This window comes from Martes martes (genome assembly GCF_963455335.1).
Source record: "Martes martes genome assembly, chromosome: 13".
In the NCBI taxonomy this organism is placed as follows: Eukaryota; Metazoa; Chordata; class Mammalia; order Carnivora; family Mustelidae; genus Martes; species Martes martes.
In genome coordinates, this window is record NC_137901.1 from 35,396,178 (window position 1) to 35,406,194 (window position 10,017).

The following is a 10,017-nucleotide window of genomic DNA, read 5'->3' on the forward strand; positions in this document are numbered from 1 at the left end:
TCCCAAATTCTTCCCTTAGATCCAGCTACCCCCCCATTCCAGGACTCTAAAGGAACCCAAATCGAGACCCCTCTCCCAACAACCAAACCTCAGCTACAGCCATCACCACTAGACCTCCAGTGGTTTCTTACTCTGAACAGAAGAGTCAATTTCTTTTTTATGTATCATGATCATGACTAATTCTCATACTGGTCTCTCCCCTCCCTCCCACCATCCCCCAGAGCTCCCACCCTAACCCCCAAGGCAGGGTCGTTTTGGTGTTTGGATGCATTTTGTGTTTCCTCTCTTGGCTTAATCAGCCCTGATTTTCTTCATTTTAGGGCAGGATGCTGAACGGGCTACATTAAAAAACAAACCTCTCTCTATATATATTTATAAATGAGAACTGTTGGATGACACCTTTGACATATCAGCCAATATCAATCAAGCTGAAGACTCCAGACACTTTCTGTGACTGTAACATTTCTTCAAGGAAAGTATAGCGTCTGTGGAGTTCAGAGGGCACGTGTTTGGGGGAAAATATATATGACCCAAGAAGATGAAGAAAAATGAGAAAAAAACACACAAAAAAGGCAACTTTAAAACAAAATAACTTGAGACCAGATGGGGAGGCTGAAGGGCTGGGAAGTGGGAAGAGACGCTGCTTACCGATCCCCGGGGCTTTTCCAGCCCGTGGGCGCCTGAGGCAGGCTGGGGCAAGCGGTGTGGCGGGGCCTGGTCCCCAGGGGGCGGCTGGGAGGCCGCCGCTGAGCATCTCTATCTGTCATTCCTTTAGCTATTTAGGGACCAAAGGACCAAACTTTTTATTGCAGCTGTGTAGCTCTATGTCAAATAGAGGGGGATGGAGGAGAACCTCCTTCCTGCCTCGTGGCTGTTCTTGAAACAGCTTAGAGCGATTCTATGAAAAAATGTAATAAAAAAAATTAAAAAAAAAACAAAAAAAGCAAAAACAAAAAAAAAAAAGGAAAAATAATGCTTCAATGCTTTTAAAACAGCAAGATAATAGTTCTTTGATACTTTGAGAGGCGCTTTGATTACCCTCATTCAAGTCTATGACACTTTCCTATGGTTTTCTGTATTATATGTCTGGATGGAGCTGTTAAGATGAACAAATTGGTGGATATTTGGGGAAAGCAACAAAAATATTAAAACTCATTAACCGTGAAGTGTGAGAAAACAAGGAGGGGAAAAAAGGGACTTACAAGGCAAGATAATTGTTGTGAAAAGTCTGTAAATGCTTCTAACTCTTCCCCCTCTTAAAATCATAATAGTTGTACAGAATTTTAAAAAAGGAGAAGTTTAAAATACCTATATAATAGAAGAAAAATTAGAGGAAAGCAAAAAAATAAAAAAAAAAAAGGAAAAAAAAACCTATAGAAGTTAGCGTTACTGCTAAAATCCCAGATGTTGTAGGACTGTACTTTTGTAGAGTTTAGACTGAGCATCGATCCCTTCTCCCCGCGAGTGCTGTCGGACGCCGTGCACCCCGAGGGCCTGGCCGGACTCGCCCAGACCTGCGGGCTCCCGGCCACTCACCGCGCCGGTGGGGCCGCGCCGTCGCTGGAAGGCCCGCCGCCCACCCTCGCCTGCTTCGCTCCGGAGCTGCGCGCGCTCGCCCGCTCTCCGCAAGCCCTCGACACCTGCCGCTTCACTCGCCTTCCATGCTTGCTCCAGAGACTTTCCGGGCAAGGGAGACCTGGGAAATTCATCGTAAAACAACTAAACAACACACACACACACAAAAACCTTAAACAAGAGAGAGAAAAATAAACAATCTTTGAAGAATTTCTGAAACTGTTTACAAGGAATTTTGAAAAACAGGGATGTTTAAATGATGCCGGCTCTGTTTTTCTGTAAATAAATTTGCATATTTTGTAGGACTTTTAATTGTAATGATAGAGAAAAAAAACAAGGAAAACTATTTAATGAAAGCACGATATTTATCTTTGGTAAATGACTTTAGAGCAGTTAAAAAGACATTGCTTAAAAAAACTCAGAATCAGAAAAAAACACTGAATTATTTAAGAACACATATATTTTAAAGTATAACATATTTATTATAATTTATTTGCACCGTTGGGAAGACTTGCTTTGGCATTCTGCCTTGATACCCTCCTCTCATTGATGTCAGGGGGCTCTGGGACCTACCATCCCCCTCCCTTTTTTTTTTTTTTTTTTTTTTTTTTTGCTTTTGACGAACAACTGTCTGGTTCCTCTTAGGCCTCCTGCCTTTCCTTTCTTTCTGTCTATTTCGTTGGTTAATTATTATTTTTTAAAATTTTCTTTTTCTTTCTCTTGGCTCCTCCTTTTAGGATGTCCAGATGTTGTAAAAAAAAAAAAAAAACAGCCGCAGTTCAGTACAACTGCTCTTTTCACACTCAACTCCCTAAAACTCCTTGTAACCTTCTGTAACTATTGGATGACGCTTTCTCCAGCTTAGCCCTAAATAAAGCACAGTTTAAAAAAAACAAAAACAAAAAAAAACAAGACTTCTTCAGTGGTCTGTGCTTCTCGGAATCTGGCCAGCTGTGCCTCGCTGGCTCACTGGCGATAGCTTGGTCCTTCTCTCTGTGGAGTCCGTGTGCTACCCGGGTCCTCGGCTGGAACTTAAGCTGTAGGGAGTGCTTTCCGGGAGATGATGGGGGCAGTGAAAGGAGGTCCCCTGCCACACTGTGAAACACCTTGTGGTGTGTCTCTGAAAATCTCCATTGCAAACCCATTCTTTTGGTTTCTGGGTGGGGTTGGCCCTAGTCTCCAGATACAACAGAAATTCCCCCTTTCCTCCCTGACAGGAGGGGACTGAGGCCACCTGTCCTGAGTTGGGGAAGGGGCATGAACCACTGTGAGGCATTCAGGAAGGAGGCAGAGGAGGCAGGGACCACAATCAAGGAAGGATAAGGACACAACTCAAAACTTGCCACCAAGTATTTTCTCTTGGTCCTGCACCTTGCACTGTATTGGCCGTTGACATGGCTGGAGAAACGGGTTCTGGAGGGTGCCCTCAGACTCTGGGTTTCGGGGAGGGGGAGGGGGCGCAGAGGGAGGAGCTTCCTGGAGTGTTCCCACCTCTTGGTCAGGACACAGACTTCCAAAGCCTGAAAGCCAGGGGGAGGGGTTGAGAAGGGAAGTGTGTTGGGTGTTGAGGGAGTTCCAAAGGAGGAAGGATGGAACCGGACTTGGAGGTGAAGCGGCAGGGAGGGCGCAGGTCCTTTTGAGAGCCCAGACAGGCAACTCAGCCTCAAGCCTTCATCAACCCCTGCCCTGGGAAGACCTTCTCTAGCCTGTCTGTGCCCTCCTGTGGGAGAGTGGGAGTGACTTCAGCCCTCAGATGTGTCCCCTGAAGCAGGGTCATAGAGAGCTGAGGTCCGAGCCCCAGCTCCTGAGTAGTACCTGGACCCCGGGTTCCTTGCTGTCTTCCCCGCTCTGTTCCCAAGGCCAAGGGCCAAGTTCTTGATTCTCACACTAGCCTGTGAAACGTTAGCCCTAATGCTTTAGGAAATGGGGCAGAACTTGAACCTTAACTGTGGAGATAATTCCACGATGAGACCCTCACGGTCCCCTAAACAAACCTCACTTCCCCTGCCCACCAGGTTGTAAGCCCAGGCGAGAGAGCTCTCTGCCCATTCTGGGGAGCCTGTGGGGCACTGGCCTTCTTGACAGAAGTCACTGCAAGGGGCATGACGTCACATCGGGTGTTTCACTCCCCTGTGAGGAACGGGTAGGTGATTTCTAAGGAATACCCTGGGCTTTGTACCTCAGACTATACAAAACCATGGTTCTGTTGGACATTCGCAGCCAAAAGCCAGAGGATGGCAGCCTCCACACCACCTCCCCCTTCCATTCTCAGACCCCAGGGGCCTCACTGGCCTCCCCTCCCCACTGGGTATCCTTCTCTGCCACAGCTCTCCCAGACCTCCACTGCTGAAGCTCAGGGTCCCTGCGGCCCCTGGGAGCTGCCCCCCCAGGGAGCTGGGCCATGAAGCGGGTTGACCCACGTCCTGTTCCAGGTATGGCTGACGGGGTCCGGATGTGAATGTGTCAGTTCTAGAAAATAAACCCTTTACTTAAAAACCACACACGCAGTGACTAATGAATGCATAGCATATTTGAGAGAGAGTACAATTATTAACCTCTGGGGGAAAGTCACAGATTCTTTGAAAACTACGAGGTCACTTCGCACAGGCGGCTCAGAGACCGCAGCTCCTCCATCATCCCCGGGGCTCGGAACTCCTGATCTGCAGTGTTGTTTAAGAAAACCCAAGACGCACTTCTCATTAGTTTCTGCCTCTGTTCTATCACTTAGATTCCTCTGCTAGCGTTCACCTGCAGGTTTTGATTTCTGCCTAGCTCCTCCATTTAAAAGACCTTTTCCTTTTTATCAGACATTTTTTATTTCAAGCATGATGAAAAGTAGAGATACTTGGATGACAAACCTCCATGTACCACCTAGCTTTTTTTTTTTTCTTTGAAGATTTATTTTAGAGAGAGTGCACGCGCGTGCACAAGCGTGAAGTGGGGAGGGGCAGCAGGAGAGGTCTTCGGGCAGACTTGCTGCTGAACTCGGCCGAGCCAGCCGCGGGCTCCATCTCAGGACCTTGAGATCATGACATGAGCCTAAACCCAGAGTCAGGCGCTTCACCAGCTGAGCACCCCCAAGAACCCACGCCCCACCTAGCTTCAACTTGCGAATTATTTTGAAGCAAATCCTTGATATCAAGTCATTTTACTGATAGGTATCTCAGTTTGCCCTCAACATTTTTGATGCAGCATTGAAGTCTAGAGGCTGGCTGTGGCCTGGGGAGTGGGGGGGCAGCTAGCTGCACCCATGCTGCTGGTGGGGGGAACTGGTAGCCTCCCCCAGCCGCACCCACGTGCCGGTGCTGGTCCCTGGTTAGACCCCAGGGCTCCTTCCAGCCCCTGCTCCCAGTGACTTTCAAAGGCCTTCAGCTCTCCATCCACTCTTTGTACTCACTTTTCTCTCCCTTCTCCCTTTCTTTCTGTGTGATGCTAATATGAAAAGAAGATGTTTAGTGAAAACTCTGAGCGAATAGCTCCCTTCTGCTTCTAGGTTTTTATAAAGATCTGACATTTGTCCTGTTCTGAGCTGGATCCCACGCACCCGCGCACAGGGTACAGGGAGACGCAGACGCCCCAGAGCCTCCATGCGCACGTGGGTGCTTCCAGGCCCCGTGGCCGCCTGCCTCCCAAGCTCTGCTGCCAGTGGGCTGGGCACAGTGACAGCTCCCTCTGGCATGGGGTCTGCTGGGCCAGCGTTGCAATTACACCAGGTTGAACCCAAGCGAGCATCCCCCACTCCATCCCATCCCCGCCCCGAGCTGGGTGGTGAGCTCTGGGACCCAGCCCTGCCCAGGGTGACATACCAGCCTTGGCTGGGAAGACCATTTGTCTGTCTTGCAGAATGGAATCCACCCTCAAATGAAAAGCCTTGGCTACGGCTGATACCCCCCCTTTGGTAGACTCTTCATTCCTGGCACTTGGCCTTTCGATCACTGTGGCTTCACTGCCAGCAAGAATGAATGAATGAGGGAAGGAAAGAAGGACAGCACAAACCGCAGACAGCTGAGGACACGTTCCAAAGTAGAGGGTGTTCTGAAAATGCTTTTTCATAGTAATAATAGTGCATTTGGAATAAGTGTGTAGCTGACACTCCCTTTCCCCTCAGATGAGTATTTGCAAGTATAGGGTTTTTGCTTGAGAGTTCCCTCCTCTGCCCCTCCGTTGGCTTTTCTAAGTTGCCCTCCCTTCGCTTTCCAGCCCTCTCCCCTGCCTGCTCAGTGTGTCTGGTCTTCGGGCCTGCCCCAGCACCCCAGGCCCCTCCTATCACCCCAACCCCTCTTCCTTCATGCTAACCTAACTCCTCATCCCTTAGGGAGCTCCAAACATCCCCCTCTAGGCTTGCACCCTTTGTGGGGTTCTCACCAGGATTTGCCCAGACCAGGAGGGGGCTCGGAGACTAGTGTATCAGAGTGAAGAAAGCATTGGCTTTGACTTCTGACTGGATGCAAACTCCAGTTCTTTCAAATATCTTCTGTGTCACTTTGGAAAAGTCATCTAACCTCTCTGAGCCCTAGTCTCCTCTCTCAAAGGGGGATAATAATACCACCACCCCGAGAGTTGTCAGGAGTCCATGAGACGCCGCCAATCTTCATCCCACCCCAAAGATTCTGAGCTAGGAATTCTCTGACGGTATAGTATAGGTACAATGAACACTTCAGGCTTCAGTCCCCTTCTTCCCTTTCCCAGTTCCATCCCATTGACAGTTCACGTCCCAAATGAAGCAAGCTTGAACTTGACATCAGACCACTGTAAGCCACCTTCTCACAGTCCAGTCAGCCCCACGACACTCCCGGAGAATTCCTGTCATGTGGAGGTACACACACCTCTGTCTCTGGGTGCTCATGCTCTTTCCCAGGGACCCCAATTAGCTGTTGCTCCCGTGCCCCTTCCTCTCTCTGCCCTTTCTCCCGAGAGCATTCCCGGCGCCACTGTGGCTGTTACTGTCTACAGCCAATTCTCCTCTGGGGTCATGTGGCCTCAGGCTGCATATTAATTTGGTCTTTGCATTTTAAAAATGTTACTTTTTTTTTTTAACGGTAACATATTCACATATTTCAAAATTCACAAAAGTATGAAGAAGTCTCCGGTGAAAAGTCTTTCCACCCTTTCTGGCCAGTGTTATCAGTTTTTTCTATTACCTCATTTAAATGGGTACATGTGGGGAGCCTTGGCGTAAAGAACTCAGTGGGGAGACCCAGAGCCTGGCAGTGACGGGAGATGGCCTGTGGGAGTCCCGGCCAGGCCTGCGGGGGCTCAGGCCCCCGCTGTTTGGGTAGAAGACTCAGGGCCCTTCTGCTCATGCTCTATCATTCTCTTGGAGCCACGGGTGTAGCTACCATTAGGGGTGCTTGCTCTGAGCCAGATCCCATGTGGAGCGCTTAATTATAATTTCACCTAATTGTCTGAGGTGGGCGTTTTCGTCCCTGTCTTACGAATGAGGAAACAGTCTCTGAGAGGTGCAGTCTCTTGCCCAGATGACGCAGAGTCAGGGCCCACGGTGTCTGCAGAGTCGTGGGAGCTCTTCTCCTCCCATGCCACCCCCCGGGGCTGTGAACCCCCGCACAGCAGCTTCCTCGAATGCGGTGTCCTGCCTCCTTGCTCCCCACTTCTTCTCATGGGTTTCTCAATGATCCAGTTTCATGTTTGGGAAACATCTATGTGGACTCTGGTGCCAGGAAAGGTCCTTTCCTCCTCTCCGTCAGCTGGACTGGGGCTGGGGTTCTTAGACGTGAGTGACACGTACTAAGCGTGCTGCTAAGGAGTCCAGAATTCTCCCTGCCTAGTAGCCCTTGCTGGCCGTGGGGACCGGGGGGAGCATGGAGGGAAACAGAAAAGCCCGAAGACCCAGTTGGCTTTTATTCTTCGCTAGGAGAGGAAGTTCAGTGGAAATAAACGGAATATTTATTAACAGTTTATGCAGCCACCTGGGGTTCAAAATCTTTGGAGCTTGTGTCAGCTCTGTTTTCCCCAGTACACTGAACTCTGAGTAAACTAGAAGCAAATTCTTAGGATCAACGCAAACTGGTTCTCCATCACTCAAAAATCAAGGGGAAAATTGAACCATTTCTGAGAGCGCCATACTCCACTAATTGAGGTAGGAGGATTCCTCTCATCTCCAGAGTCTCCATGTGAATCCTCTTTGCCATTTGCCCTCCCTCCTTACCTCTTCCTGGGGCCCAACACCAGGACTGTGGGCACCGGGGTGGCAGGAAATCCGTGGACGCAGGTGCTGCCAACTTTGTGTCCCATCTCCTCTTCCTCCTGGGGTCCAGAGAGGGCCTTCAGAGGCCAGGCAGTTGTGGCTCGTATTCACTCTGCATGGGCGGGGCAGGGACGCCATGGGAACCAACGTGAGGGACGCCACGGGAACCAACGTGAGGGACGCCAGGTGGACACATTCTACCTTCTGTGCTACACGCCAGTGCCACTGAGGGTCTCAGGTCCCGCGGCTGGGCCTTCTCCTTGGGTGAGACTTGGGCCTCCATTCGTCCTACTCTTTAAAGAAAGTCATCTTGGAATGGGGAGTGCATCTTTTCCCCAAGTCCCAGCACTGTGCTAAGGATTCAGGGAGACATAATGGTCACAGCCGCGTTCTAGGACAATGGCAAGTGTGTTACAGGTATTCTCTCTAACCCCGGAAGTTACCTGCAGGGTGCCTTCACCTTACTTTACCGACCAACAATCAGAGGCTTGCGAAAGGTAAGTAACTTGCCCCAAATCACACTGCAACGTAGCAATGGAGCCCAGGTTCCAAATCAGCGGCTCTCGTTCCGTCCTAGGAGGCTCCTTGACAAGCCAAGACAGCTGCAGGACAGCATGGTGCAGGGGCCTGGGTAGCCCTGAGGAGGGAAGGCCGGTAGCCCGGCCTAGAGGGAGACGCTGGGGCTGAGTGTTAGAAGGTGAGCAAGGGTTCCATAGACCCCAAGGGTGGGGGCCATGGAGGAGGAAAGGACCCCAGCCTTCGGAAGAACTGCCAGGGTGTCTAGGTAGGAGGAGAACATGCTGGGAAAGACCAGGCCTTGTTTCAGAACATTCCACTTACTGCTGACCCACACACTGTCCTACTTCACCGATCCCACCCCAGTCATCTTCCCAACAATGCCGGGCCTCGTTGTTTTGAGCGGGGTGCTCAAAGTCACACGGTAGGGCAGAACTGGGGTGTGAGCCCAGGTCCCCTGCTGGCAGAGTCAAAGTCATCACTCTATTACTTTGGAAGAGATCACCTCATCGAGGCCCCGGCACGACCACTCTTCACTCGGACGACTCTTCACTGACTGTATTCCCACGCCTCACACAAAGACAATACAACCGAACCACAGAACGGAAGATTGTCCTGGAAAGGCTTAGGCCCCTGCCCCTGCCAGTTTTCTCCTTTGCAAAGAGAGCAGGTGCCTGGCTCTCAAGGATTTGGCCCAGCTCTCTGCTAAGTGCTGGGAAGGGCCACAGAGAAGAGAGAGGGCAGAGGAGGGAGACCACGAATGCGCTCAGGCTAGCTCTTGAGACAAGAGCCACCTGAGTGAGAGACGCTGCCGTGTGTTCCCCACCACTTGATTCTGCTCTCAAGTCCTGGCGGAAGCTGAAGCGAATCTTGACACTTGCTGTCTTGCCTGAGTGCTGGGCAAACTTAGGAGACCTCTGGCTTCAAGGGATCCCCTTTAATCAAGAACTACTTGAGTGTATTTTGTGCTGGCACATAGTAGGGCCTCCACAATGTTTGCTGAATGGATGAGAAGAGGGGTGGCATGGGGCATGCCTCCCGTGGGCCCCCCCACCCAGCACACTCTCAGCAAGGCCCCTCGGCCACCCCTTGCCCCAGGTCTGCATGAGAAGTAGAAGAAAGCCTGGTGGTCCCGGTCTCCTCATTACCTGGGGAGCTGGTGGCATGCTAAGCCTTTGGGAAAACGTCTCATTGGGGGCCCTCAAAGATATCTTAAGGACACAGATTCTCCTGTCATTCCAGATTTCGACCATTCACATTCTCTCTGCCCTTGGTTCAGGGTCCTACCTGCCTTTGCCCAGCCAAAATGTCCCATCTTCGGGGAAGATTCTGATCGAAGCTCCCCTCACAGGAGCCCCCGTTCAGGCCTTTGTGATGACTGGCTGGTAGGAGCTGTAGCTGCAGATCAACATAGCTCCTGGGAGCTGCTGGGGGTCAGGAACGATGTCACTGGACTTTGCCTAGGGCAGAGTGGGCGATCAAAAAGTGTGTCCGAGTTTACTGAAGACCGTGTGTCCTGAACTTTTAGAATCTGATGAAAGCTATGAATCCTCTGGTCTGGTGAGCGTCCAGGTGAGGAGTGAGGGGGGAGATGGGTGATGAGAGGGCGGCTCTCTGCCCAGACTGACGGTTTTGGAAGACCAGGGGACTTTTCCTTTCTGAGACAGCCCACTCCAACACTCCCCCTCCCACCGTGGGGGACAGAAGTACCTGGGCCCCTC

The 10,017-nt window shown here is 50.9% G+C and overlaps 1 protein-coding gene across 22 annotated transcripts in view; it reads left to right on the forward strand.

The window, feature by feature from the left end:
• CELF4 (CUGBP Elav-like family member 4) overlaps window positions 1–903 on the forward strand; it is a gene marked incomplete at both ends in the record, with an annotated part of 288,183 nt that extends 287,280 nt beyond the window's left edge. For all 22 annotated transcript variants that reach the window (XM_080821766.1, XM_080821758.1, XM_080821767.1 and 19 more), the window contains one exon: window positions 321–903. In XM_080821766.1, the coding sequence (XP_080677892.1) occupies window positions 321–347 (27 nt within the window). The remainder of the gene's footprint in view (window positions 1–320) is intronic.
• Between the last annotated feature and the right edge of the window lie 9,114 nt (window positions 904–10,017).